The sequence below is a fragment of the Lentinus tigrinus genome (genome assembly GCF_003813185.1).
Source record: "Lentinus tigrinus ALCF2SS1-7 unplaced genomic scaffold L226scaffold_7, whole genome shotgun sequence".
Taxonomy (NCBI): Eukaryota; Fungi; Basidiomycota; class Agaricomycetes; order Polyporales; family Polyporaceae; genus Lentinus; species Lentinus tigrinus.
The window spans coordinates 463,671-488,826 of NW_027137916.1; the positions used below are offsets into that span (position 1 = coordinate 463,671).

The 25,156-nt window shown below is 55.7% G+C and overlaps 13 protein-coding genes across 13 annotated transcripts; 3 read left to right on the top strand and 10 right to left on the bottom strand.

The window, feature by feature from the left end:
* Window positions 1–118: 118 nt before the first annotated feature.
* L226DRAFT_559136 (uncharacterized protein) lies at window positions 119–2,578 on the bottom strand (the record flags this gene model as incomplete). Its single annotated transcript, XM_067683279.1, has 6 exons — window positions 119–202; window positions 562–619; window positions 699–718; window positions 812–2,134; window positions 2,204–2,502; window positions 2,560–2,578. The coding sequence occupies 6 exons, from the start codon at window positions 2,576–2,578 to the stop codon at window positions 119–121; spliced, it is 1,803 nt and encodes a 600-aa protein (XP_067537514.1).
* A 121-nt stretch (window positions 2,579–2,699) lies between these two features.
* Window positions 2,700–4,400, bottom strand: L226DRAFT_559137 (uncharacterized protein). The gene is made up of 3 exons (XM_067683280.1): window positions 4,319–4,400; window positions 3,127–4,261; window positions 2,700–3,073 (listed from the first exon to the last, which is right to left on the bottom strand). The coding sequence occupies exons 2-3, from the start codon at window positions 4,249–4,251 to the stop codon at window positions 2,798–2,800; spliced, it is 1,401 nt and encodes a 466-aa protein (XP_067537515.1). The 5' UTR covers window positions 4,252–4,261; window positions 4,319–4,400; the 3' UTR covers window positions 2,700–2,797.
* A 916-nt stretch (window positions 4,401–5,316) lies between these two features.
* Window positions 5,317–7,403, bottom strand: L226DRAFT_611342 (uncharacterized protein; the record flags this gene model as incomplete). The annotated part of the gene is made up of 2 exons (XM_067686277.1): window positions 5,317–7,038; window positions 7,107–7,403. 2 exons carry the CDS (start codon window positions 7,401–7,403, stop codon window positions 5,689–5,691), a joined length of 1,647 nt encoding a protein of 548 aa, XP_067537516.1. The 3' UTR covers window positions 5,317–5,688.
* A 1,004-nt stretch (window positions 7,404–8,407) lies between these two features.
* On the bottom strand, window positions 8,408–9,354 carry L226DRAFT_355213 (uncharacterized protein). The gene is made up of 2 exons (XM_067674180.1): window positions 8,779–9,354; window positions 8,408–8,721 (listed from the first exon to the last, which is right to left on the bottom strand). The coding sequence occupies exons 1-2, from the start codon at window positions 9,082–9,084 to the stop codon at window positions 8,464–8,466; spliced, it is 564 nt and encodes a 187-aa protein (XP_067537517.1). The 5' UTR covers window positions 9,085–9,354; the 3' UTR covers window positions 8,408–8,463.
* Window positions 9,355–9,450: 96 nt separating this feature from the next.
* Window positions 9,451–10,366, bottom strand: L226DRAFT_459359 (uncharacterized protein; the record flags this gene model as incomplete). Its single annotated transcript, XM_067675510.1, has 4 exons — window positions 9,451–9,554; window positions 9,614–9,712; window positions 9,775–10,020; window positions 10,087–10,366. 4 exons carry the CDS (start codon window positions 10,364–10,366, stop codon window positions 9,451–9,453), a joined length of 729 nt encoding a protein of 242 aa, XP_067537518.1.
* Window positions 10,367–10,522: 156 nt separating this feature from the next.
* L226DRAFT_551804 (uncharacterized protein) lies at window positions 10,523–12,529 on the top strand. The gene is made up of 5 exons (XM_067682843.1): window positions 10,523–10,817; window positions 10,876–11,082; window positions 11,135–11,374; window positions 11,427–11,819; window positions 11,885–12,529. Exons 1-5 carry the CDS (start codon window positions 10,599–10,601, stop codon window positions 12,035–12,037), a joined length of 1,212 nt encoding a protein of 403 aa, XP_067537519.1. The 5' UTR covers window positions 10,523–10,598; the 3' UTR covers window positions 12,038–12,529.
* A 205-nt stretch (window positions 12,530–12,734) lies between these two features.
* On the bottom strand, window positions 12,735–16,794 carry L226DRAFT_355238 (Pkinase-domain-containing protein). The gene is made up of 6 exons (XM_067674181.1): window positions 16,322–16,794; window positions 14,927–15,178; window positions 13,525–14,877; window positions 13,362–13,461; window positions 12,974–13,308; window positions 12,735–12,916 (listed from the first exon to the last, which is right to left on the bottom strand). Exons 1-6 carry the CDS (start codon window positions 16,655–16,657, stop codon window positions 12,839–12,841), a joined length of 2,454 nt encoding a protein of 817 aa, XP_067537520.1. The 5' UTR covers window positions 16,658–16,794; the 3' UTR covers window positions 12,735–12,838.
* A 548-nt stretch (window positions 16,795–17,342) lies between these two features.
* Window positions 17,343–18,209, bottom strand: L226DRAFT_355319 (uncharacterized protein). Its single transcript, XM_067674182.1, has 4 exons — window positions 17,707–18,209; window positions 17,607–17,618; window positions 17,462–17,544; window positions 17,343–17,400 (listed from the first exon to the last, which is right to left on the bottom strand). Exons 1-4 carry the CDS (start codon window positions 17,945–17,947, stop codon window positions 17,398–17,400), a joined length of 339 nt encoding a protein of 112 aa, XP_067537521.1. The 5' UTR covers window positions 17,948–18,209; the 3' UTR covers window positions 17,343–17,397.
* Window positions 18,181–19,020, bottom strand: L226DRAFT_483176 (mitochondrial 37S ribosomal protein uS19m). Its single transcript, XM_067676996.1, has 5 exons — window positions 18,960–19,020; window positions 18,799–18,901; window positions 18,609–18,722; window positions 18,307–18,549; window positions 18,181–18,228 (listed from the first exon to the last, which is right to left on the bottom strand). Exons 1-4 carry the CDS (start codon window positions 19,003–19,005, stop codon window positions 18,531–18,533), a joined length of 282 nt encoding a protein of 93 aa, XP_067537522.1. The 5' UTR covers window positions 19,006–19,020; the 3' UTR covers window positions 18,181–18,228; window positions 18,307–18,530.
* Window positions 19,021–19,257: 237 nt separating this feature from the next.
* On the top strand, window positions 19,258–20,270 carry L226DRAFT_569177 (uncharacterized protein; the record flags this gene model as incomplete). Its single annotated transcript, XM_067684266.1, has 3 exons — window positions 19,258–19,560; window positions 19,643–19,707; window positions 19,763–20,270. The coding sequence occupies 3 exons, from the start codon at window positions 19,258–19,260 to the stop codon at window positions 20,268–20,270; spliced, it is 876 nt and encodes a 291-aa protein (XP_067537523.1).
* A 661-nt stretch (window positions 20,271–20,931) lies between these two features.
* L226DRAFT_459317 (uncharacterized protein) lies at window positions 20,932–21,282 on the top strand (the record flags this gene model as incomplete). Its single annotated transcript, XM_067675505.1, has 2 exons — window positions 20,932–21,163; window positions 21,227–21,282. Coding segments are annotated over 2 exons (288 nt in total), but the record flags the coding sequence as incomplete, so codon positions are not given.
* Window positions 21,283–21,534: 252 nt separating this feature from the next.
* Window positions 21,535–22,592, bottom strand: L226DRAFT_611349 (uncharacterized protein). The gene is made up of 3 exons (XM_067686278.1): window positions 22,381–22,592; window positions 22,204–22,322; window positions 21,535–22,181 (listed from the first exon to the last, which is right to left on the bottom strand). Exons 2-3 carry the CDS (start codon window positions 22,280–22,282, stop codon window positions 21,565–21,567), a joined length of 696 nt encoding a protein of 231 aa, XP_067537525.1. The 5' UTR covers window positions 22,283–22,322; window positions 22,381–22,592; the 3' UTR covers window positions 21,535–21,564.
* Window positions 22,423–24,626, bottom strand: L226DRAFT_569179 (uncharacterized protein; the record flags this gene model as incomplete). Its single annotated transcript, XM_067684267.1, has 3 exons — window positions 22,423–22,592; window positions 24,436–24,453; window positions 24,509–24,626. 3 exons carry the CDS (start codon window positions 24,624–24,626, stop codon window positions 22,423–22,425), a joined length of 306 nt encoding a protein of 101 aa, XP_067537526.1.
* Window positions 24,627–25,156: the final 530 nt, after the last annotated feature.

The following is a 25,156-nucleotide window of genomic DNA, read 5'->3' on the forward strand; positions in this document are numbered from 1 at the left end:
CTACTTGCGGCCCGGCGACGCGCCTCACTGTGTTACTAGTATTAGCGCTTGGTATATTCCACTCCTTCCCTTCTTACGACGACCTGCTAACGTAGGGAGATTGGGCTTGCAGCTGATTTTACGTGCCCTTGTGGTTCCTGTATGGCAACCGTCTAAGATACCGCGTAACCCCGACAATCGCACTCCGCTCAATCTCGGCATGCTACGACATGCGTGGCAGTACTGTTCGTGAGTGCCTAGAGTAGTGAGGATAGACGAGGCGAGGGTCATGCGCTTCGCGCAGCGCATGAGGACGGTGGGGACGATGAGGAGCTTGAAGGTCGATAGAACTTGCCTCGAGGCGTGTTAGACGATCTTTCTGCTTTCCGGCTACAGTTTCCTGCCTGAGGGAGTGGCGACAAGAGCAGCCATGCAGGAAGAGTCCTTTCCTAACGCAGACAGATCGCGGAAAGACATAACGGGTATTGTAATACACTTCTTGTACGTTGTTTTCTACTGCGATAGTAAAGGCGAATCAATCCGGCAGAGAGCCCCAATCACAGGATGGATACTCTTACTTACTGGAAAGGGGAGATGGATGGGAAGCAGGTTCGGTTCAGATCCCGCCAATTCAGAACTTCTGTGCATTGAAAAGCGAACACTGTAAACGACCTGGAGGAGCTACTGCTTGGAGGCTCTGATCATGGCCGCGCGCGCACCGCGATCGAGCTTCCGACAACTATCAACCAGATCGTAAAAGGAAATCATAAAAGGAAAGGAAGTGGTTTTCAACGGCATGTCGGTGAAACGTTCAACCCCAACGATGGCAAACCTTGGTATCCTCCTCCAGCACCACCCAAAGCAGAGATCGAGGCACAGGGCCCTGCCAAGCGAGTCCTCTATAACTTTCATCCTGGGACAGTCCCAGCGTAGGGAATATGCTGCGGACATATGGATCCAATGATGCCCAAACTTTGCCCCCGCCGATGAGGCGTAACAACCGGAGGGGATGACGCGGTGAGGAGCTCAGAGCCGCATCAATGAGAGGTTGAGGTTGATTGACCTCGACCCGCAAGGATGGCAGCACCAAGGTACGGAGATTAGGGCAGGATGCTCTGAAATAGCATAGAATAGACGTTGAAGGGCGTGATTCTCTGTCTCCCAACAAGAGTCCGTCCAACACGAATTCTTCGAGTTGGCTCCATCGGGCATTACCAAGGATGTCGGCGAACTCTGCGTCTGAGGCGATAAAGGGCAGGAAGGTGGACTCGGATGAAAGCTTGATGTCTCGAAGGGCGTGGAGAGGCGCGAATGGACGTAGGATCCGATTGAGCCGCTCGAGGGCATTCGGTACCGTCCAATCCCCGAGGATGGCGCTGAAGTGACAGAACACATTGGGATTGACGGTGTTCGTGACTGCCTCAGCAACGCAAGAGAAGATGTTCGGCGTCGACGTGAAGTCCGTCACGTTCACATTCAGCGTGCGCAATACAGGAGCATAAAGCCCCCTCAGCGTCGCGAGGACGCCTGTAGAGCGTCCTTGCAGCCGGAGTACACGTAGTGCCGGAGACGTGACCTTGTGCGCGGGAACGGCGAGATCCACAACGACAGTACCGAGCTCAAGAAAATTCAGGGTTGGGATGGCGGCGAGAGAGACGACCGTGGACGCGGGAATGACGCTGAGTCTGAGTGTGATGTTTTGCAAAGAGCGAAGGCCGGATATGTTGTGCAAGAGTTCGAGTTCTGCTTTGCTAGCGAGCAAGCTTTCGCGAGCTCGCTTCTCCACGTAAATCCAGCTCAATTGTGACGACGTGCCCTGCAAAGACCCAACCGCATTGGCGATGTTGTGCAGGACTCTGAGCTCCTCATTGTCCTCAGGCTCATCCTTGAACTTGATCGAGCATTTCAGGTTGCGCACGGTTGAAGCGAAGAGTCGACAGAAAGAAGGGATGGTGCATATGGTAGGAGACAGCTGCAGGCTGCGTAGGGAAGGGAAGAATGGTCGACCGGTACCATTCTCGTGTAACACGAGTTCGAGCAGGTTTGCGTCACGTTGATCGAATAGGTGCTCGGCATTGATGTTCTGGATATGGCGTGCATATCCAACGAGTCTTCTCCAGTAAGCAGCGTCCTTGTGCAGACCTGCGCTCTCGATCTGAATGTTCAACGGGAGGACTCGTCATGAACGGACATAACTGCACATACGTCGTAGGCTAATGCGCACCTTGTCAAAGTACTCCTCAGTCTCGTCATCCTTCTTCGGGAACTTCAGATTAGGTGGAGCAAGTACGTGCCAGAGCGGACGCAACGTCGGGGGATTCTTCCAGAGGGCACGGAGTGCGGCCTCGCTGAATGCGCGCGAGATGAGTGCACAGCGCACAAGGTCGCTGTTAGTGAGGATGCCTTGGGGACCACGGTTCCCGTCGAAGATGACGCAGAGTATGTCGTAGTCGAGAACCGATGCCACCACCGTGGCTGGAGCAGAGACCTCCGAGCCAGGCCTGTGACTTGGAGCTGGCGATGCTGTGGGGACAGCACAAATCAGCTGCATGACCACCAGACACGAGATGGACTGCTCACCGTCAATGGGGAACGACATTGCTAGGGGGTCTGCGGTGAGGCTGGGAGAGCAGAGGGCGGCATCTTATCTAATTTTCTGAGTGAGCGACTCACCGGATCTTCCTATTGTGCCCGGGCCCACTCAAGTCAACAACAATAAAGTGCCATGCATTGAAAAGGGCCCCTATCGCTGACACCAAAGCTACCACGACGAGATCGAGCAAACGTCCTCATACATTGTGTACCGGTATATTCATGCCTAGCACGGATCAACGCCGGACTCGGAGCATTTGTTGCAACGGCATGGCGGTTTGACCACGAAGGACTTGAGAGTAGGAAGGTTCTGCTTCAAATTCAATGCCTTCTCCCTGGTACTAGCGTTACAGGCGCCCTGCGCCACCTCGCTCGGCACGAACTTGGGGGGAAGCTGAGTATCCCTAGCAAAGCGGTCGAGCCGTATGACTCTGTTGCTAAAGTCCAGCTCTAGCTTGAAGGATGTCAGGGTAACGCTATGTACTATGGTGACGGTGCGCGACTGCAAGATGAGAGTAAGGCTCACAGCAACTACACGAGTATAGAAATGCGTACGATGAGTTGATCCAGATCGGTCTTGGGATCCATGACAATGCGAAGCTCGAGCGATTGGATGCACGATGAGATCCCGGAACCCAGAAAGATGGCCTCGAGGCCACTGCTCGTCTCCGAGACAACACTCGAAGAATCGACTTCAAGGTCGAGGTGGACAGGGCGCGCACGGGATAGAACGTCCGCAAGGAGGGTCACGTCACCTGCCTGGTGCCGCTGCGACGCGTGAACAGTAAGTGACTTGACGTGACAACGAAGCGCGATGACATAGAGGTCCATCGTCCTCCCCTCCAAGCTGTCCAATGTGGGCCAACAGCCGGAGCGCTGCTGCCCCTCCTGGTTCAGCCACGACATCCCTGGGAGAATGTCTTCGTCCATCGTAGCACCACAGCGGACGTCGAGCGATGTCAAGTTTGGATATGCGACGATGTAGGGAGTGATGTCGGGGATAAGATGGAGGAGGACCCGCAGGCGCTTGACATTCGGGAAGACCGTTCGATGTTTCCGCGCCTGCAACCACGTCCCGCTGAGCTCCGTGAGCGTGCTGGACGAACTACGCAGGAGACTTATGGGATCTGAGAGACCATCGCTAAGCTGGCCTTCGTGCCACCGGCGTACAACCACAGGCGGATGGAGAGAAGCCGTGACGAGGCGCGATCGCATCCTGGTGAGCATGTAGACGCAGGGCTCAGGGTTCTCCGGGTCCTTGGTCATGGAGAAGTCGAGGTGCTTGAGACACGTCAAAGCCGCAAAGGCACGAGGAAGACGCGGGTCCGACGCGAGCACTTCATCGGCGTCTCGCAAGACAAGCCGTTCGAGGTGAGAGATCTCCGTGATAAGCTTGACGAGGGAGGAGGCCGCATCCTCGGAGAGGGGACCAGACTTGATGACCAGACAACGCCGCAGGAGCGGTAATCGACGGCCATCGTCTGAGCGCATGAAGAGTGAGAAGGATACGACGTCGTTGGCGTTCCGTAGTGTAACTTGCTGGTTCAACAAATGTCTGGTTGCTACGACGCGGAGGGTCCGGCACGTCTGGCTCATCGAGGAGATGCCAGGTAAGTCGTTATGGACTTCCTGTACCTCAATGACACCAACGAGGATGTCGTACGGGATCTTCATCTGCATGTCGCCGTTGCTATGGGAGAGAATGTCAGGCTAAGGGATCTACTGCGTATTTGCACAAAAACTTTACCGTGAAGATCGTCGTCAGAGTGTATGAGCAGGATATGGTGAAACAGTTGGGGTAGATATATATGATCATGGTTCGCATCGTGGGTTCCAGGAGGTATCGGGGTGGATGAGGAATGGAAGAAGCCTCGCTGCAAGTTGCTGGCCGGGCTATCCGGGGTCTCGGGCGCCTGGCAACGACTCGTTACTTGGATCAGACCTTGACTCAGACGGTTTTCTACTCCTTCTAGCCGTTGCATATCAGACATCACAATCTCCCAACACTCATATACGGTAGACATGAGTTCGACTGCTTTGTTGCGCTCCTAATGCTGATGTACCTTCGTGGCCCCGTGCTCAGAGCTCAGGACGAGCGACTAAACCCCAATGTCAGGAAGGTATGTCAGCTGAGTATGGCGCAGTGTTATTCTATGGACCGCTAGTGAGAAGCTCACTATGGACGGATTGTACAGTGAGGGAGCATATCAAGCGATTATTAGAAGTAGGCGACAATGACAGTCACCGGTTCCCGTTTGCTCCTGCAAGTCGACGAAGATTCCTTCGGGTGTGTCGACAGGCCCGGGGATGACAGTCACGGCGGGCGCAATAGAAGGCATCCATGAGGAACACGGCGGTGAGTGGTCTAGAATGTGAATGCGGAAGTGCTAACGTTTTGTTGACAGACGGCTTGTGCTACATAGACAAGACCACGAACGAGTTGTTTGCCACGTGCCCCGCGTCCCTCCTCGACAACCCGAACATCTTGTCTCACTAACCGTGGACGCCAACGCCGACCTCTGTGCATGCCCCGCCTCTATAAGTACTTCAATCCGCGCACAATGGGTCGTCTTCCGGAAGCTTCGGTGAGCTGTCTATCCGCCCGCGCTACATCCGGCTGACGTTTCGTCAACCAACTTCAACTTGACTGCCAGAACAATTATCGAGACACTGAACCTTCCTCAACATCTCCTCCGAATATCAGCCGAACCCGCTGGCGCATGGGAGATGCTACATAGCAGAGGACAGAGACCTGGTGATGTACTCTTGTTTCTGTGATATGCCCATGGCTCGGACGCGCCGAGATGCGTTCATCCGATTCGAGTAACCTCGCATCGGCTTGACGAGCTCCAGTGCACGGATCTCTCGAGCGGATGTCGTTTGCCACACACTGCACGTCGACGAGGCTTGTCCGTCGTCGTGCAGCGCGTCCGCACATCGCACTGTCGCATTCCCGTTCGCCTGCCCTTGCCGTCCTGCACCAACATTGTCCTTTTGGCCAGTTCGCATCCTTCGAAGTGTTCACTACATGTGGATTGTGCGCAGATTTTATTACATGGCGTCCTGGATGCGCTAACCGCAACCCTTGCTTCGGGGAATGTATCCTGCTCTTCTACCCTAATCCATGCCGGCTCTTAGAGCCCAGAAGACTTGCTGCCATCCTGCGCTGGACGAGAAGTCCCAACTATCTATCCTAAGGCGCAGCATCGGAAATATGCGGTGAATGTACTGCGCCAACGACACGACGACTATATTGCCAATGACGTCCCCCCTCTCTTGCCAATGGGGACGTCCAATGTGTAACGATCGAAGCGAATGCACCTCCGGAGAGTCGGGCTCTCCTGCTCCGTCGGTGAGTGGTGCCACCAATTCCAGGTATGGCAGCCTTAAGGTTCGTAGACTTGGGCAAGACATCCCGAAGTGACGGAGGATGGATGCTGAAGGGGCGGTTCTGTCTTCCTTCCAATAGATGTCCTCTATGTCGAACTCCTCGAGCTGAGCCCATCGACATTGGCTGAAGATGTCGGCCAACTCCGCATCCGTTGCAGGGAGTCTGGCATCGTGAGACTCAAGTTTGAAGCGTAGGAGCGCATGGAGGGACATAAAAGGCCGTATGATTTCTGTAAGCCGCGCAGAGAGCGGCCGACTGCGGCTCTTCCCGAACACGATGCTGAGTCGACGAAAGACGTTGGGATTGACGGCAGCTGCTACGGCCTCGGTGCAAGCAGAGAGATCCAGCGCGGAGTCATAATCAGTTGTCACCAATTTCAGCGAGCGCAATTCGGGAGCGTAAAGGCCTGCCAGTGTCGCGATAGTGCCTGCGCAATTCCCGTCTAGCTCAAATACGCGTAGCTTGGCTGATATGGCCGTCTTGGATGAGGGCAATGGCCGGGTATCATCCTCGACGACACTGCGTAGACTGAGATAAGTGAGAGCAGGGAGCGCGGCAACTGGGAGCACTGTAGGTGCGGGAATGGCGCATGGGAGCCGAAGTGTGAGGCTCTGCAGATGTCGAAGGTCGGATATGTTGGATAAGAGGGGACGGACTGCGTTGCCGGAACTTGGCAAGTAGATTCGATCCGACTCTCGTTTCTCCATGCGAAGACAGCGCAACTGCGACGACACGTCCTTCAACGATCCGATCGCAGTAGTGATGCTATGCATGACCTCTCGGAAGATTTCACCCTTGGACTCATCCTCACACTCGATGGAAGTGATGAAGGTGCGCAGGGATGGCGTGAAGAGTGTGGCGATAGAGGAGATAGAGCATTCGATGGATGATAGCTCTAGGCTCTGCAAGCAGGTGAAGAGGACCGGACCAGCACCGTTTGCCTCCAAAACCAGTTGGAGCATTGCGGCATGTCCGATGTGGGGCATAGCGTTCGAATTGATACTCCGGATATGACGTGCGTACCCAACGAACCTCTGCCAGTAGGCGGCATCCTTGTGAAGTCTCGCGCTCACGATCTGGATCAACAGCAAGGATAGTCTCTGGCGTCAGCGCACGTTGTTGGACCTCGACTGTTGACACTCACCGTGACGAAATAAGCCGTAATCGCTTGATGCGTCTTCGGATACTCCAGTCCGGGAGGGGCAAGTACATGCCACAGAGGAAACAGGGTCGGGAGGTTCCTCCAAAGCGCACGAATTACAGCTTTATTGAATGCCCGGGAGACACGCGCACAGTGTCCCAGAGCGCGATTGGTCAGGACTCCCTGAGGACCACGGTTGTCATCGAAGATCAAACGCAGGATGTCTAGATTCTGAAGGACCGTCGCAGCGGCCGACGACGGGTGTTTGGGCGACGGATGAGCTTCAACGCGAAGAGGCATGGTACGGTGAGTGTTGTCCACTCGAGCAGAGGATGGTACCCTATATACTCACACCCGGTGTGCCACTTGATAATCCGCCTTTGGTTGCACGGACGCACACAAAGAGAATGGCAGATTATACAAAGCCCGTGAACTTGCAAAATCGGTACAAGGCCAGAACGATACAACGCAAAAATCACCCTTGCTACAACGTGCATCCCTTGTATCCACTGCTCAGCTCGTTTGACCGGAAGCGGAGTGGCAACGACACGATCGTTCGACTGCGGGGACGTCAGCGACGAAGGACTGCCGACAGGGTGCAGAGTTGGATTACGAAGGCCTGTTATAAGGATAGGGAACGGAAGTGAGGGCATGAAGTTCGGAAGTAGTTTTCGACTGTTGTTAGGGAGGGAGGAGATGGATACCAGCGTGCGCCGATTATGGTGAACTCCTCGAGATTGACCCATGCGTCAGCGATCTCCTCGTAATCGTCCTCGGTGGTGTTCGGAGCTCCATTCAGCATCATATTGATTTTACACCAAGCGATGCTGGGATGCAGCTGGAGGAAAGGCCGAAGGAGCTCCACGACCTCCACGCGTATGAAGATGCAGTATTTGCTGAGGTCCAAGCTGAGCAGTTGCAGCGAATTCGGGGTTACTGCCTCTGCAGCAGCTCGCATGCAGTCAATATGACACAATTCGTCCCGGACGTAAACTTTGGGTGCGGTCACCGCGATCTCGAGCGACGTCATGGAGGGTGCCCGCAGAGGAAGGAGGAGCCGTGTCAGAGGAGTGGGCGTGCCTTTCAAGGCGAGGTGGCTAAGATTGGGTGCGTCGTAGACGAGGTCCAACTCATCGTTATAATCGAGTTGAAGACTGATCGAGCGGATGGTTGGTATCTCCACGAGCTCGCGGAAAACAGTGGGTCCAACTCTGCAATCGATGGTCACCTTCCGAAGACATTGGAATGAGCGCAACACCGTCACATCAGGAAACCACCGCCCTCTACCGTTGAATACTGACAGCTCCTAACATCTCCAGGTCAATGTTGTCTACCGCACGCGCAAACAGGAGATCGAATTTCAAAAGCGCCAGGTTGGGGGAGAAAAGTACCGCGAGTTGAGACCCATCAACGATTTGTGAATCATCCAGTTCACGAAGAGGCCAGCGAAGTTGGCGTAAAGATGGGAAGATGGTGGTATTGGGAACCCCTCGTGCAACACGGAGAATAACCGTAAGTCGGCGAACGGGTTGAACTCATGGAGTACCCGCACATACGATATATATGTGAGGTATCTCTCCCTTCGGGCAGTATCACGATACATTCCCGCAGCCAATATCTTGATACGAAGATTCGTAAGAGTCCGTCCACTCCGAATGGTAATGGTGGCACTCACGGCAGGGTAATACTCCTCTCTCGCTTTCCAATACTCCTCCAGGATCATCTCTGAGTCTTCCGGATACTCGGGTACATATGGCAGGTCAGACGGAGCCAGGAGATGCCAGACCGGGCGTATAGAGAATAGTACGTGCCACAAGGCACGCAACGCAGGCCCACTGAAGGCACGGCAAACACGAGCACAGCGCGCCAGGTCTCCTTTCTGGAAAGAATGGATGTCGAACATGTCGAGCAGGATGTCCACGTTCATTAGCACTCGGGATGCTGACGAGGACGGTGTCGTAACATCCAGGAATTCAACCATCTCGGACAGATCTGAAGATGAGAACGTGGGTCAGTGTGCATGCGCATTGTGCCACGGAGGGTTCACCGTTCAAGTCGAATCTACAGAGTCAGTCGGACGATTGGGAACGCGCCCAGATGGAGGGAGGAAGGTAAGTATGTTAAGCCGCCGTACAGCGCTACGTGGACCAGCTCGCCCACTGATGGCCTGGCTATCGGGCTTCCGGGCATTCGCATCGCTTCTCAAGGGTATCTTGTCTGTACATAAATGCACTGGGTTGTACTTGCTTTGGAAAGAGCCGATTACTATATGATGTCATTCGTCACGTACACATTACAGAACACAAGTTATTCGATCTGCAACACACTATATCGGTTATGCCTGCATTCAGCCTAACAGGCCGTCGAGGAAATCTTGCATGTCCTCTTTCTCATTCTTCTCCGGCTTGGGTGCATCTATAGGAAGCGGGGGAGCTTCGACGTACGGTCCACCTGGAGGAGACGCGTGAGATACGACATAGCAGACCTCGGAGGACAGTTTGCTCATGTACCTGATTGCTTCACACCGCGACCAAGGCTGGATACCCCTCCTCGAGCAATACTGCGCCCACGTTGCTTCGCAGTCTGCGCACGAAAACGTGCCTTTAAATCTGCAGTGTGCAGTGTCGTTATAGGAGTATAGTCTAGTCCAGGGGACTAGCAATGCACTCACCTCTCGTTGCTTCGGCGGCAGCCTTCTCTCGACTCATCTCCTCCAGCTCTGCATCCCACTCAATACGTTGCACGCGTCCTTTCTTGGAGTGCGCGAGCGATGTTCCTTCACTTCCGATGTGAGCCAGGGATTTGTCAACGTCTTCGTCTTCGTCCGACTGAGGAGACACGCCCGAGGGACCTGGAGACAGTCGCTGGCGCTCTAGAAAAGAAGAGAGATCGACTTCCGGCTCGACGACCTCTTCGCCTGTCAGAATGCCGCCATCAGTACTGCAGAGCGCATGCAAAACAAACAGCAAGTGTTCCAACATACCTTCAGAATCGATCTCTGGCTCGGGCTCAACATAGCGATCCGCGTTCGAGCCTAGTTGTCTCCGCGCATACTTCCGCTCGAACTCCTGCCTCTCTCCCTCGTCCATCTCGACCTCTTCCTCGCCTTCAAGAACTAAACGTTGTCCCCATTCTGCAGGCCGTCCACGTCCACGTCCACGGCCCCGTGCGCGGAGGTACTTGCCCAATCCGCCGCGCGACTTGCCTCTTCCCCGGCCTCTTGCCCTGACTGGAGGGTTGGACGTGTCGACCGCTTCCGCCATAATGTATCTGTTGAGTGCGTTGAATTATGTGTTGCAAATATGTACAGGAGAGAGTGGAATAGGGAAAGATGAAATACGGGGTGGACGGAAAGGCCAGGTCAGGATAGTTCAGGATGAGGTTTCCGGAGCGCCGCAAAGCGGGCGCTCATTGACCTTGCCTTCTACCAAGTACTTCACGCTCACCGTCCGGGACGACGACGACGACGTTCATCACGACTTACATGCTTCAATCATGATGCAGACTGCTTCGTACTATCAGGCTCCTCTGGCGGCTAAGCAGACTGCTTCGATGGGCGACGCGACTCGCGCGTCCGTCAACCACCTGCTCGCCGGAGCGTTCACAACGCCATGCTCGACGGCCGCGCATGCATTCATGCAGATTGTCCCACCTCTCTCGCGATTCCAGGTCACGCTCGATGTGTTGATGCCTATGCTGGATTCACCTGTAGAAGTGAGTCATACATTCCTTCGAGGAGAAGAGCATAATTCCAACGGCGCCTCCACCACAGCTTACCCAACGCCTGCTCGTGTCTTATATATTGTATGCACTATACGCGCCCCATCCGATTGCCATCAATCCTTTCAAGTCTGTGTTGTATGCGACGTTTGTACGGGAGCGCGATACCGCCGTTCGGATTGCCAACGCAGGCGGGGTCAGCGAGAATGAACAGCTGGTCTGGGTGTTGTGGAAGATCTTGAAGGGTGACGGCAGCGATGTGAGTACCATGCAATGATCACAGCTGGGAATGCAGAGCTCATCGACCCCAGATCGGTCCGTTCTCACCGAATACGTTGGCGAGATCCCCTCTGCCGCCTAAGCTCAGAGCCGCGAATCTGACCCTGGATGAGGAGCCATCCGTCCAGAAGGTTGTCGATCCCGCTCCCAGGAATGCTGTTGGCAGCGCGGAAGAGCGCAGTGAGCGCGACGAGGAAAACGAGACCTACTCGCGCGCTGCGTCACTTCTACTCGCCGCGCGCGAACGCGTCCTCTCTCTCGCGGAGCAAAGGGTGAGTGATCATCACTTCTGTCACCCGCCCCTCAAGTTGACCTCGTCCCCAGACCCTTCTCCCAATGATCCCGAAGCTCACTTCGCCTCCTGTGATCACCTCCGTCGACTTACCTGCCGTTCTCTCCACCAATCCCGCTCTCGGTCACCCACTCGTCACATCGTTGCTCACCAGCAACAGCGAGACTGGTCCGGAGCCATACCTGGACGTGATCAAGCACCTTCCGCCCACTCTGCCATCGTTCGATCTCGTCGGCCGTCTCCTCCGCGACTCTACGTCCGTTGCAGACATGTCCACTGGAGGCAAGACGACGATCGCGGACCTCGTCCGCACCGAGGTGCTTGGCTGGTTCATCCATGAGTGCGTCATGTGGCTCGACCTCGCGGAGCAGGACGAACGCGAGGGCAACATCAGCGACGATCGCTTTGCCAAAGGCGTCCAGAATGTACGTGTCGAAACACGTCTTCACTGCAATCAGTCTTGCTTACTGTCGTCGTCCGCGTCTTGAAGCTCTGCCGTTTTTATAATTCACTTATCAAGCTGTCGATCGTCGACCCGGCATCCGATGCGGACTCGGCCGAGATGGCGCACTTCACCCTGCGCAACTCGCGCTTTGAGGAGGCGAACTCGCTCTATCGTATCCTTGCCATGGGCAAGTTCTGATCGTGCTCGCCCTCCTCTGGGACTTACCTTGGATCCCACCTCTGTATGCATGCTAGTCTGTATCCTGTAGGGTCGCTGTGTATGTGTGTATGTATCGGTATCGTCGCTGCTGCTGTCGAATGTCGCTCTCTGTCGTGTCCATATGTACTCTCGTCCCGCTGTAATCACTCGGACTAACTCAACTTACTGGTACTACCCCCCCACGTACTGATATCCGTTCCTGTTCGTATTCGCGGCCCGTCCCTGTCCCTTACGCATACTTATGCTGTCTATGCTAGACGCTTCTTCACCTCGCTGGTTGTAAGCATGTTCATATGTATCCCACTACTCATGTTCTAGAAGACCGCGCTTTCCATTCGAGAGCGTACACACCACGAGTTTTCCGTATGCATGCATGCGCACTACCACATGTACATAGGCCCCGCACGCCTCGATATATGCACTCTAGCCGTCGTCCTCGTCGTAGTGTACAATACTAGGGTCTTCCAACATAAGCGAAAAGGAAAGGAAGGAAGGAAAGAGAGAAAGGAACAAGCACGATAGAACAGAAGTCGACGAGGTAGGACGGCAGGGACTAATATACGCAGACACATCGAGGGGGAGGGGCCAGACACGACAAGTAAACGCGGATATAGATAGATCGTAACGTGAAGAACAGTGCATGGACTAGGTGGATGGGGGAATACGCAGAGGGCGACGGAGGGGTAACGTGAAGACAAACGCAGCACAATATGTCCGTCCGGCCGAGAACGGATGAGGACCACCAGAAAGACCAGTCAAGTGTCACGGAGGGACAGAAACTCATGACGCCTGCTTGTTCCGGAAGCGGAGCAAGGGTGCGAGCCCAGACAGTGCGCATGCCTTCTTCAGGAACTCGTGCTATATCACGGCGACGTGAGTATCACAGAACGACGACACATAAGATGGGGTACATACCTCCAGAAGCTCGTCGGCAGTCGCTCGGCTCTTGACGTCTACGCACAGACACACGCTGAGGAAGCCCTTGAGCTCCCGCGAGAGCGCGTCGGGCTTCTTGAGCGTGGGCGTGCCGTTGGTCGCGATGAGGTACAGAGCCTTGAGGGGCTCCTCGTCGAGGTATGGGGGCTCGTTCTCGATCATCTCGATAGCCATGATACCGAGCGACCAAATGTCGACCTTGGCACCATACTCCTTTTGCTTAACGACCTCGGGAGCCATCCAGTACGGCGTACCGACCATGGTCGCACGCTTCGACTTCTGGTCAGTGAGCTTAGCGCAGAAACCGAAATCGGCTATGCGGCACGATGAGTGAATATCCTACAGGACGCGAAGGACGGGTACGCACTGATCTTGACATGGCCCTGTGCGTCCAGAAGGACGTTGTCGGATTTGATATCACGGTGAATGATGGATTGGCTGTGGAGGTGGCAAAGACCCTTGCAAGTCTGTTCGTCGCAGCACAAGGTCAGGAACGCGCGGGCGAGTCAGAAACAACGCAAATGACGAACCTCCAAGCAGATGCTGGAGATCTGGTCCTCCTCAAGGGTGTTGTTCTCAATAATATCGGTGAGCGCACCACCCTCCATGTACTCCATGACGACCCAAAGCTCGTTGCTCCTGACGAGGTACGAATCGAGGAAGTTGACGATGTTCGGGTGCTGCGACTCCTTCATGACGAGGATCTCGTTGACAATCAGCTCCTTGCGTGGCTGGTTCGACAGGTCCATCTCCTTGATCGCGACCTTCTTCCCGGTCGCATGCACCTTCGCGACGTAGACGTGTCCTGACGCACCCTGGCCGACCTTCCGGATCTTGCTGTACAGCGCCTTCGGGTCGTCCTGGCTCACCACGCTCCGGAGCTTCTCCATGATCTGGGCCTCGTTCATCGTGCTGATGCGCTTCTCCTTCTCCACCTTCGGCTTCTCCAGCGCGGCGGCCGCGGCAGCGACGCCGCCACCCCGCTCATCGTCGCCGGTGCCAGTGATGGTGACTGAAGGAGGCTCCTTCGGGCCTTGCGGCTTCTTGGCGGGCTGCAGAGGCTTGACGGGAGGCGGGCCAACGGTGGCACCAGCAGCACCCGGTGCGGGCTGAGAGATGGGCTGTCCGGTCGCGGGTGCAGACTTCGCAGGAACAAGGTTCGGCCGTGACGACGGACCCACGCGGTCGAGAGATTCCTTGCGCTCGGGCTGGATGAGCCCTGGCGGCTTCGTGGTCTGCGTCTCCAACGAGGGACCCTGTGCTTTTGCACGCAGACGCAGCTCTGCCGATGATGGCGAGTGGTCGGGCAAAGGGGGCTTTGGCAGGTTGGGAGCGGGAGGCGCGGGCCGGTTGGCCGAGAGCAGGGGACGCTGAGGTGCCGGGCGGGAAGCTTGGAGCTGCCCAGGAGCACCCATAGGCGGAATGGGTGCGCGGAGCGCAGGGTTGGCCTGCGCAGCGGAGACAGTGTTCGCATGTTGGAGATGCGAGCCGTTAACGACCTCGGCGGCACGAGCGAGGGCGGCCTGGGTGCCGTTGACAGTGTCGCCGTTAAGATGCGCGGGCGCCGAGTCTTGTCGCTTCATCGAGGGGCGGTCACCCATAGGTGACATCTTGTTGATACCAGCACCGCCAAGGCCGGTTCCAGCGTTGAAGCGGGGAGCGCTCGAGGTGTCGTAGGGAGAGAGTGTGCTGGAGGAAGAGTAAGACGAGCCCCCAGGGCCACGAGAGCCACCCATCGACGAGTAGCCCATTTCCTCCATTTCGCGCTTCTGGTGATCTGTGTAGAACTCGAGGACATCGAGAACAGCTTGCGGGTCCTTCGCGTAGTCTTCTCGCGTGATGGCGGACTTCGTAAGAAGCTTGCTCCAAGCATCGGGAAGGCCCTGCAGTCGCATATGAGTGCCAGTTGCCGTGAAGGTGCGCGAAACATACCGTGAAAGCTCCCGAAACTGGATCAAACCCAACGTGAACCTTGTGAACAAAATTGGTAGGGTTGCTAACACCCATTAACGGGCTGCGAGAGTAGATGTCATCCTGCCAGCCATACAGCTCTTCATCGCTCTTCAGCGAGAAGTAAATGCGCTTGTCCTTCGTTTCGAGAAGTAGACAGTAAGGTTTAAGGTCTGTCCGCTCGATGTTGGCGATATCGGACAAGCTGATCTGGCTCTGGTACTGTGGCGACGTCTAAGAGGAGGAGGATCAGCTTGATGACACAAGTCACATAGAACAAGGAACGAATGTCGGATAGAACGAATAGCCATTTGCGGGATTGAGTATTGAGGGGAGTGATTCCGTGTTCATGCATGTGAACTCTAGCCTCCCTCAGAGTCCCTGCGACCTCGTCAGCCGCATCTCTGCATCCTGACACCAATAGATGGGGAGTGTGCAAGATGATAGAGGACATAAAACGTGGAACCGACAGGCTGTCGAACTCCAGTCTCAATCGCTGCCTGCTGGATCAGATTTTACACCGGACCCGTCTTGATGCCAGGAGAGACTGGTACGCGACGAAGGTGGAACAAGAGGCACTGCATGGCGGACGAGGCACAGGCCACACTGAGGTTGGGCAATGCACGATCCGATATGGCCTACTCACAAGGCCATGGTCCCATGGCGTGAAGCAGGAGGAGAGAGGCAGGCAGGCGAGGCTGCAGCACAGAAGGGGGAGCCTGCGACGCCTCTCGCCCAAAACCTCCCACATCAAGGCGACAGAACGCCTGCATGGACCGCTATATCACCTCGCACGGTCATGAGATGCGATGCGGACATCCCTGCAGTGCAAACACGAATTTCCTGCTCTTCACCGGCGTACGTGCAACCTATGGGAGACCGGACGGGCTCCCTTTCCACCTCTGCCGTCGTCGCCGCGGCGTGCAAACAGGCTGGATGTCACGGTAGGAGAGAGCGCCGCCAGGGGGGTTGCACACATAGGATGTGGCAGTTCATGGGGGCCGACGTGTTCGTATCGACGTGCCGCCGGGGGAAGAGTGGAGGACACCCTCTCAAACGTCCAGTCAATGCTGTTCCCGCATCTGAGCTAGGACCGCGATGCTACCAAAAGGCAGTGCGTTTGCCTCAGAGGCCTTGGGATGAATGCGCTAGTCTGCCTGTGATCGTAGCGCAGCGATACTTGGTACGACAAGTCTCGCATGCGCAACAGACGCGAGCGAGACGTTTTGCAGGACTCCAGTCCCACAGCAGCTCATCGGCGACTGGCTTTGAACGGAATAGGAGAGATAACTGCAACTGATCGATGACCAAGTAAACCGCTCCTCGACCGACAAGACCAGGAACACGACAGAAACGAACGGAAAAACGGATGCTCACCTCGTTCTTGTGAATCGAAAGCGTCTGCTCCTTCAGCACGAGCCACTTCGGCCTCCACAGCCAGCTAACGATACCATCCTCCTTAATCGCCACCATCCCGCTCCGGACGATATGCGAGCTGCTGACCATGTCGGAGTTGCGGTTCGGGGAGCCACCGATCCCGGAGTAGTTGGACGCGTATGAGGAGCCCGAGGGGGACGAGGTGCCGACGGAGAATGAAGAGGCGTAGCCGGAGCTGGAGAGCACGTTCTGGATGTCGGTGCCGCGTCTCATGGGCGCCGCGGGTGCGGGGCGAGAGGGGGTGAGCGACGCGGCGGTGACCTGATAGTGCGCCATGGCGTGGGCGTTGGTTTCGTCTGCGGAATCAGGTGGGGGATGGCGGTGGATGATCACGCTTCACGATACAAGCTCAAGCTCGCAAGACGGAGGAGACGCTGACAGCCAGGGCGCGAAGACGATAGGATGGAGAGCGTACTGTACAGAGACGGCGGCGTCGTCAGAGTTCGTGCGTCGTCAGTCGTGTCGTCGTCGTCGCCGGAAACGTCGAGGAGGGGGCAGAGCAGACGGCGGGCGATGTTGCTGGCTTTGTTTGAGCTTGGTGGCCCGTGCAAATGTTCCCAGCCATTCCGCATTGGGTGACCAATCCTGCCTCGGATCTAGCCGAAGCACGTATTGTCACGGCAACCAATCCCATTCCTTCCCCATCTCGAAATAAATCCCTACTTTTCGTCTGTTCTCGACATACATACGGAACAGCTATGCTGTTAAAATTCCGGTATCCGACAAAGAATTTTCCTGGCAGGTTTTCGACCTCAAAGTCGGGAGCTGCTATCGGTGTACGATGCGGAAAGATGGATAACACCTGCGTCTGCCTCCGTCTGATGGCCGCATCACCCTTCGGTGCATGCTATGCTCCGCTGAAGCCTGCTGGAGTGAAGAGCAGACAGCTCAAACACCCGCTGCATAGCGAGCCTGCACCGGATACACCGCGATCGACGCAGCCAGGCTGAAGCGGGATCAAAGCCCTTCATATGCTGGCACAAGATGTGCTGTCATCGGGAGATGGCAGCGTCCAATCACTGCGTAGCAGGAGCTCGCCATCAGCAGTCTTGTTGGCATGTAAAGACAATAGCGGCTCACAGGATCGCCCACAAGTGCTTTGCCGAAGTCGGAGTTGCCTTCAGTGAGGCGAACTACTAGTGTCTGCGAGAAGTCTTCTCTTCCTGATTGCGACCAGGGGATGATCAGCAGACTCTATGAGGTGAACGAGGTAAGACGTACTTACTTACTGTTGCACCTGGACCATATGGGGTCGCCAGAATGGCAGTCAGGGAGCGATTAGCAGATTCGGTCAAGCATATATGACAAGGGGCAGGGAAGCGTGCCTGGACTGGATGCGGCGCTCACCCACATACGCGGTAGGTTATCTTGCATGCTTGGCCGCAGGACCTGGCGAGAATCTCGGGATAACGACCGGCCTTCGCAGCTTATAGCACGTCGTACTTCCTGTTGGCAGTCGACCAGACATGTACAGAACACATGACAGGTGACTCGTCTACTTGCCGAACTCGCTCGAGAGGCGACGAGGTTGCAGCTGACAACGCAGCCGGATCGGGGAGATGTCATGAAGACGCAGCGACGTCATGACAATCTGCGCCGGGTCTCTGTACTGCAATGCTATGGTCTAATGGATGGTGTAGAGTACGCACAAGGACGGGTGGGAGCAGCTCATGGAAGAGGACACCAAGGCGAGAAGACGAGAAGCAAAGTGATGGATGAACGCGAAATCCACCACAATGCGCAGCTTGGTCTAGGGTACTGATGTAGAAGCTTGTATAAGAGCTTCACAAGTCTTGCCGGCGGGGCATCAGCGCGATGAACAAACAAAATGAAAACGTATGCACCCGCTGCGTTGGAAGACAGCTGCCTGTTGGCCCCTCCATCCTTCAAAGAAACATAACGATAGACATACAACAAGTACTCACACTAGTGGTATCAAGGTCACAGTCTCCTTTGATTATCCGACCAGTACGTTCCTGAACTTCCGGGCTACGACGTGCGCTGTCCTCGACGGGTGTTCGCCGTGCTCTGGGAGGGCATGTATGCAGACAAGTGACCGCGAAGAAGAAAGAGAGAAAGGAAAAGATTATAGCGACAGCAACGCGAAGGGGGTGAATACAGCACAATAGTGTGGGGGATATGGTAGTGTCTACTTGTTCTTCGTCTGCCTGTCGCACGAGCGAACCATGTCAGGAAGCACGATACGGGGGATAACACAATAACTCACTTGTATGTAAAACGCTTCCTCGTGATAGCGAACTCGCCCAACTTATGCCCTACCATGTCCTGCGTCACCGTCACGGGGATGTAGTCCTTGCCGTTGTGCACCAAAAAGCGAATGCTGTCATGCGTACAAGGTTAGCATCTGCCTTCCGCGCATACAGTCGCGTACGACCACAGCAATGATGTTTACGCACCCAATGAAGTTAGGGAGAATAGTGCATGCCCGCGCCTGGGTCTTGATCGCAATGTTGTTCTCAAGGGCGTGCTTGAGGTTAGGGAACGCGACGAAGAACGGTCCTATAGCGCATATAGTCACTTAACACTTGCTCTACGCAAAGAACGACAACAGACGTACCCTTCCACGCCGACCGTCCGCCCTGCACAACCGCTGTCGCCCACATCGTCGAAAAGCAAAGTATGGGCGTCTCTTTCTTGGCGTTTCTGTAACGGTATGTCACGTAGTCACGTCTATGAGGTCAGTGTGACCGCGCTGCGCATCCCGGGACCCCAGGCTCTGAGTCTGAGCCTCAGGTGGCCGCGAACCGTGTATTACGCCGTGCTTCGCTGCACCTCGTCGTCCAGCACGACGTGCTTGCTCTCGCCTTCATGACCTCTTTACGCCCATCTCTTGTGCTCACAACAACCTCAACGTGATGCCCATCGTCCACGACGTCCGCGTGATGCCCATCGTTTACGACGTCCCGCTACATGTTCCCCGACAGCCTCAGGGGGCCGATCCGACGACGACTTCAAGCTCTGGAGCGACAAGCGGCACCCAATCAACCTCATCTGCGCCCATGCAGATGAGCGGAACATCCCAGATGTCGATGACCATGCCCGGAGCGCCATCTTCGACCTCGAGCGCGTCAACAACAACCTCCGATGCGCCCTTCTTCCCCTCTCCAACGGCGACAGGCACCGTAGAGCACGACGATAGCAGGCTGCAGTTCACGAAGGTGCGTATTGCTTGAGCTTTCCCGTATGTGGTGTCTGGCTGCAAGATGTAGACACCTGACAGATTGGTTGGTATTCGTGCAGAGTGCCGTGGAAGGCGCCTTGATTGCGGCTGCAGCCATTCTAATTATTGTGCTTTGTACATGGAGGTGCGTACTTGCCGAGTGCCCCTATCCATCGCTTCTATGCTGACCTCGACACTAGGATCGTTCGCCTCCGTCGCAGAGGACGGCCAATCACTGACTTCTTCCGAGCTCACCCCTTACCTGACGTCCCCGCCCGCCCGCGTTCTGTTCCCCGGACGACCGGCCTCCCCCCATCATCCGCACCTCCAGAGTCCCTCATATTCGAAACTCTCACCAATGCAGCTTCTCTGGTCCACCGCGAGCCGCGCAGAGGACGCACCCGGCGGACGCGTGCGGGCGACATCGACGCTGCGGGCCGGAGAGGCACGATTGCACATCCTGACGATCCGGAAGAATTCCTCCCAGAGTACGACGACAAGGACGTTCTTCCGAGGTACCAGGATGTCCACCGAGACCACCCCGATGCGGCTTCTCAAGGCCTGGAGGGCAGGTCTCCTAATGGGGCAGTGGGCACGAGCGACACCATCCCATTGATTATGCGCATACCGCTGTCCAACAGCGCGACGCTGGAAGAGCCTGGGCAGTCGTCTTCTGTACCAGATGCAGGTCGCGAAGAGCCACGTTGATGGACTCTACTTGGTGAGGGCGCCTTCATGCGACTGTATCGTGAAAAGCTGACTTTCCCATCATCATAGACATTTGCTGTTTTTCCTGTTCTGTAGTGCTACGCTATGTGCTCGTGCTCTCCTATCCGTACCTCGCAATACACTGTATCCTAGCATGCTGCTGCACGGGTTTCTTCGAATTCCCAAGGCGTAGGTCCGATGACGTCATACACAAGTCTGCGCAGGTCACCCATCGCTAAATACAAGGTGGCCAGTTGCTGGGGATACCGGCTTCATTGCGGTTGTCCGGTAAACCCGAGGAACCTGTGAGCATATCAATTTACCTCTGGCGCACTGGCAACCACTGACGCCTTTGCGCCACCAGGTCCACCGAACTGACGATAACCCACTCCAGAGCCCCAACTTGTTCCTAGACATTCACATGCTGAGGGCTAACGTCATACAGGGTGCTTCGAGGTATAAGAAGGTCAGCTCGTTTGCCCCGAGGACCTCAAGCCAAATACTCGATACCACTCACTGCATACATACACCTAATCACCACTACCACCACAACCTAACGATCACCATGTCCTACAACAACGACCAAGGCCCCAAGTAGGTCTTCTCCCGCCTCCTCCTGCCTCACCTACCTCTGCTGACCTGTTGTGCTTCACACCACAGTAAGACCACCGGCCAGTGGCACTCCACGAAAGGCAACGTCGTCGAGACGATCGGCAACATGACTGGGGCGCCGTCGTGGCAGCAGTCCGGCAAGCAGGAGCACGCCCAGGGCGAGGCCGAGTACAACGCCGCGCAGGCCAAGGGCTACGCCGAGGGCGCCAAGGACCGCGTTGGCGGCCGCAAGGACGCCATCTTTGGCGCTGTTACCGGCGACCGCCAGCAGGAAGCGTCTGGTATGTGTCCGCCGTGACATTCAGTTATAGGTGCTGGAGATGCTGACATGAGTGTGTGTGCAGGTAACGTCCGCCGTGACAAGGGCCAGTGGCAGCAGGATGTCAACCGCCCGGAGTAAATTATCCGCTCCGCGGACGAATAGACTGAACTGCTGAAGTGAAGAAGTCGTTGTATATGTATCCATAGCTGTACAATGGAAGTGTATTATGCCGTTCGACACAAGAACTCTGTGCAACTTATCTCTGCGGTGCCTCGCCGTCGTGAAGAGTTATCAGGTAACGTCGATAATCATTTGACAGCTAGCAACTTGTACGCTACGTAGAGGTCCGTTGGAGTTGCCTGCACTCTCAAGTTCAAGAAGGAATACTGTCTGTCCGAGAACTACGAAGTCCTAGATTGCCTATGTACAGCTAGTAACAAAGCGAGAAGATACAGATACAACCCTATATACTCGAGCACGCGTGCGTACTCGCCAAAAGTCTAACGGTGGGAGATAAGGGAACCAATGATACAACAAGTCGTGAATGTCAAAAAAAAGAAAGAAAAAAAGGGTCCGTCTGGCCAAGGATGCGGCGCCGCCTGCGTCCGAGGTGGCCCGCTGACTATCGCTACAGCTGCTCTCCCCTTCCCCGTGCCTCGTCGCAACCGTCGTCATCGTAGCGCTCGTCATTGGAAATCTCATAGCCAGGGGAAAGCAAAGGCGAACCAGCGAAAAGAAAAGCAAGAAGTGGGCAAGCGCAGGGAACAGGGAAGGGATGTGCGGGAGAAAGGGAAGTGGATAATTTACAGTGCATGTGCATGGTGCGTGAGGTCGTGTGATGATGATGCTACATGTCGAAGCCTTATGGCAATTGTGAACGCGAGGAAGGAGAGTGAGCGAGCCACGTCGCGGTGCGATCGGTGGACTCGTAATCGAAAGGCAGGTCGTGATGCGGCGTCGCCGTGAACGAAAGTGGTGGTGACGCGCGGGGCGTCGGGCGGGATATCGTCGGAAGGGAGGTATGCTGCGGCGATGAGAGGTGAATTGGTGGAGGGTGGAGGGCGGAGGAAGGTTTCGCGGAGGTGAGAGGGTGTTGCGCGATTACGGAGAAGTCGCGGTAGGGTGACGGGCGAAGCATGAGATCATAACGTAGGTCTACTCAGGCTTGGCTGAGTGCGCTGGGAGAACACGAACCGTTAGCGTCGGACACATATGTGTGACAGAAGTGAAACTCACCTCAAGAGCGCTGTTTGTTTGCGCAAGTGTCATGCCTGAAGTTCAGGCGATGACGCAGCCGCTGTGGCTGCCCGTAGTGTTGAGTCGCTCGTGGTCGGCGAAAGTCTCGTCGAACTCCTGCGCGGGGTCCTCAGCAGGAACGGGGGTAGCGATGACGAAGAATGCGTCCATTGCGAGCGTCGGTGAAGATGCAGATGACAGGTTGTGGCTGACTGGCTCGAGCGTGTGTGGCTCAGGCGCAGATGCTCAGGTGCAGAGGGCTGTCGGAATGGTGAATTCGCTGGCCCCCCAGCCAAAACCTGTCGCAGTCTTTTATGCTCGTCGCAGGCGACCGAATTGTCCGTGCTGTCAGGGCGCGGCGCGCACAGGCACGTAGGATGACAACGACGGACAATAGCCTGGGGCGGCACGTTCCCTGGGACATTGCATTCGCCGGCGCGCCCGGCAGAGTCAGCCAGGTCCCGTCACCCATCGTCGACCGCGGACGGATATAGATGTGGTGTCGCTAGCAGTAGCAAGCCATTCGGAAGATAGCAATTGTGCGACGGGTTGGGGGCTATCCGCGTCCCGACGCCGCAGCGACATTGCCTCTCTGCCATGCTTCAAATGGTCACAAAAGGTGCGGATAATGTGCCGGCCCGTAGCTATGCATTGCAGGGTCAGATATCCGCCATGAGGTATGAGTTCCGCCCACCAGCATGACGGATGTTCCTATCCCCTGCGTCCGAGTACGTCCTCTCATCCCACATTATTATCAGGCAGGCTTCCGGATGTAGAGGTAAGTGACGTGCGTTATTGTCATACGCACGGCACCCGCCTGATCCGCGCTATAAGCTGTAGTCACGGTGAGGTCGAAAGACGCGAAACGATACCTAGATTGAATGCAGATATGCAACGAGGCCCGCCTATCTGCATGCAGACTAGACAGCGTCCGCGTGAGGATGCCAAGTCGTATTTAGGAATTCATAGATGGGGAAGAGTCGCTTGATACGAGACCGTGGATGCCGTCGTGTCAAGAGACTCCGCAAGACAAAAAGACAGGCGCGCAGGATGGCTCGCGAACACTACACCTGCCTTATCGGGAAGGTCCGAGGTCCTTTGGCGCCGCGGTGTGCCCAGGCCTCTTATTGTCAGTGAACAGAGCGGAAACATCTGCGCCATCTTTGAGTTCGGTTGCTGTAGACAGGCGGTAACAGTGATATATGACAGGATGCTCTGACAATGGCTCCGGATATTGGCCGCCGCGCGGGTAGTCAAAACGGCTTGAACCGTGTTCATCGACCGAGACAGCCTAATGTCGGAGAAAGCACTGAAATCGACTCAAGAGATGGTTAAGTTGATATCTCATGACGTTCATTCATCACCATGAAGGAGGGAGCTGTCGACAAGCACAAGGTGCGCAGACAACATATGCGGAGAACACAGCCTCAACGGATCTTGCAGGCTAGATGACAACACCAGGATGGTAGAGCGAGGTACGAACCCATTGCACGATGGCGAGCTTACTAAGAGAGACTCGTCGACGTGCAGTGCGTGGCATACCACATGCGCTCGAGATGGCCATCCACTTGAGCTCGTCGAGCCGGTCCGAAGTTCCTCGGATCGAATGAAACGTGCTTCAGGGCCTCCCCAGCGCGCCGTTCATACAGCAACCAAAACGGTGCTCTATGTGGCTGACACGGAAAAGACAACAGTACATTACCTGGTTTGCGACGCAATTATCGTCGTGTTGTTTCGGAGCATCGCCCATGCTGCGCCAGTGCGAGCACGATGCAATCTCTCATCCACTTCAGGCGATAGGAGGATATTGAGCAGAGTTCAGTAGATGTCTCGGCTATTGTCCTAGCAGTCAGATTAGTTGACGAACTATCGGCGGATGTAGCGCGGATAGACAGCTGACCGAAGCTCCCGAAAGACGACCCATCCTGACGCTGCCTGCGCTTCATCCGGGCGGCGCATGCGCAGAGGTAGGGGTTGGCGTTCAATGGTCCGAGGAGACAAGAGGTTTCGGTATAAAGTCTGTCTTGTCCAGGGAGAGACACGGCCCACGCAAACATTCGTTCGCGGTCTTGTCTACCACAAGCCATCTGTCAGCCAACACTACTCAACCACAATCTCACGCACGCACCATTCTCTTCATCATGGATGCATTCACCATTGCACCCGCAGTACCGGTCGAAGTCCCTGTCGACACGCCCGAAGGGATCTTCGTCGACCAGGAGCAAGTGGGAACAAGCGGCAGCCATAGCGGTTGTGTCATCGCTTAGCAGGTGATTTATTTCTTAATAATGTCCATGTCAGCTTGCTAACTGGGACTTGGCAGATGATGATGCGTCACTATACCTTCCTCATCATAGTATGCCGTCGAGGTTGAACCACTCGCCCTAGCGACCACTTTGCGATTATTCTTATCCACTTCGAAGCCTGCCATATGATACTTCGTTCTAGTACCTTGACTTATGACAACTTGAATGCTAGCTACCAGTTCCATCCCGGGCCGTCGGTTGCCTTGTCGCGGTTCGCCTGAGGTCGCTTGAGACGGCTTCCTCACAGCGAGCGGGGTCGGTCCATGCTGACGGACGGTAGTACTTCTGTGAGATGGATGGAACGTAACAGCAGGAGGGCGTGGAATGAATCAGAACTATCGGAGGAGACCTCGAGACTGCCAGTGGCGGCTACGTTCAAGTTCAATTGAAGCGGGGCAGGGAAAGGCGCCGGTAAATCCGAGGGATAAGTAAGGAAATGTAAGTGATTATTCAATGTCCGATAATGTCGT

Excerpts from the sequence above, each read along its gene's own strand:
- L226DRAFT_559137 (XM_067683280.1), bottom strand. The coding sequence starts at position 4,251 with ATGCAGATGAAGATCCCGTACGACATCCTCGTTGGTGTCATTGAGGTA. Across the intron at positions 3,074-3,126 it reads CCGATCTGGATCAACTCATC|TCGCGCACCGTCACCATAGT; the intron begins GTACGCATTTCT and ends CTCATCTTGCAG.
- L226DRAFT_355213 (XM_067674180.1), bottom strand. The coding sequence starts at position 9,084 with ATGGTTGAATTCCTGGATGTTACGACACCGTCCTCGTCAGCATCCCGA. Across the intron at positions 8,722-8,778 it reads GAGAGGAGTATTACCCTGCC|ATATTGGCTGCGGGAATGTA; the intron begins GTGAGTGCCACC and ends CTTCGTATCAAG.
- L226DRAFT_551804 (XM_067682843.1), top strand. The coding sequence starts at position 10,599 with ATGATGCAGACTGCTTCGTACTATCAGGCTCCTCTGGCGGCTAAGCAG. Across the intron at positions 10,818-10,875 it reads TGCTGGATTCACCTGTAGAA|CTTACCCAACGCCTGCTCGT; the intron begins GTGAGTCATACA and ends CCTCCACCACAG. Across the intron at positions 11,820-11,884 it reads TTGCCAAAGGCGTCCAGAAT|CTCTGCCGTTTTTATAATTC; the intron begins GTACGTGTCGAA and ends CGCGTCTTGAAG.
- L226DRAFT_355238 (XM_067674181.1), bottom strand. The coding sequence starts at position 16,657 with ATGGCGCACTATCAGGTCACCGCCGCGTCGCTCACCCCCTCTCGCCCC. Across the intron at positions 15,179-16,321 it reads TTTCGATTCACAAGAACGAG|ACGTCGCCACAGTACCAGAG; the intron begins GTGAGCATCCGT and ends TCCTCCTCTTAG. Across the intron at positions 14,878-14,926 it reads CAGTTTCGGGAGCTTTCACG|GGCCTTCCCGATGCTTGGAG; the intron begins GTATGTTTCGCG and ends ATGCGACTGCAG.
- L226DRAFT_355319 (XM_067674182.1), bottom strand. The coding sequence starts at position 17,947 with ATGACATCTCCCCGATCCGGCTGCGTTGTCAGCTGCAACCTCGTCGCC.
- L226DRAFT_483176 (XM_067676996.1), bottom strand. The coding sequence starts at position 19,005 with ATGTGGGCGACAGCGGTTGTGCAGGGCGGACGGTCGGCGTGGAAGG. Across the intron at positions 18,902-18,959 it reads CGGACGGTCGGCGTGGAAGG|GACCGTTCTTCGTCGCGTTC; the intron begins GTACGTCTGTTG and ends TATGCGCTATAG. Across the intron at positions 18,723-18,798 it reads ATTCTCCCTAACTTCATTGG|CATTCGCTTTTTGGTGCACA; the intron begins GTGCGTAAACAT and ends TACGCATGACAG.
- L226DRAFT_611349 (XM_067686278.1), bottom strand. The coding sequence starts at position 22,282 with ATGCTTCGCCCGTCACCCTACCGCGACTTCTCCGTAATCGCGCAACAC.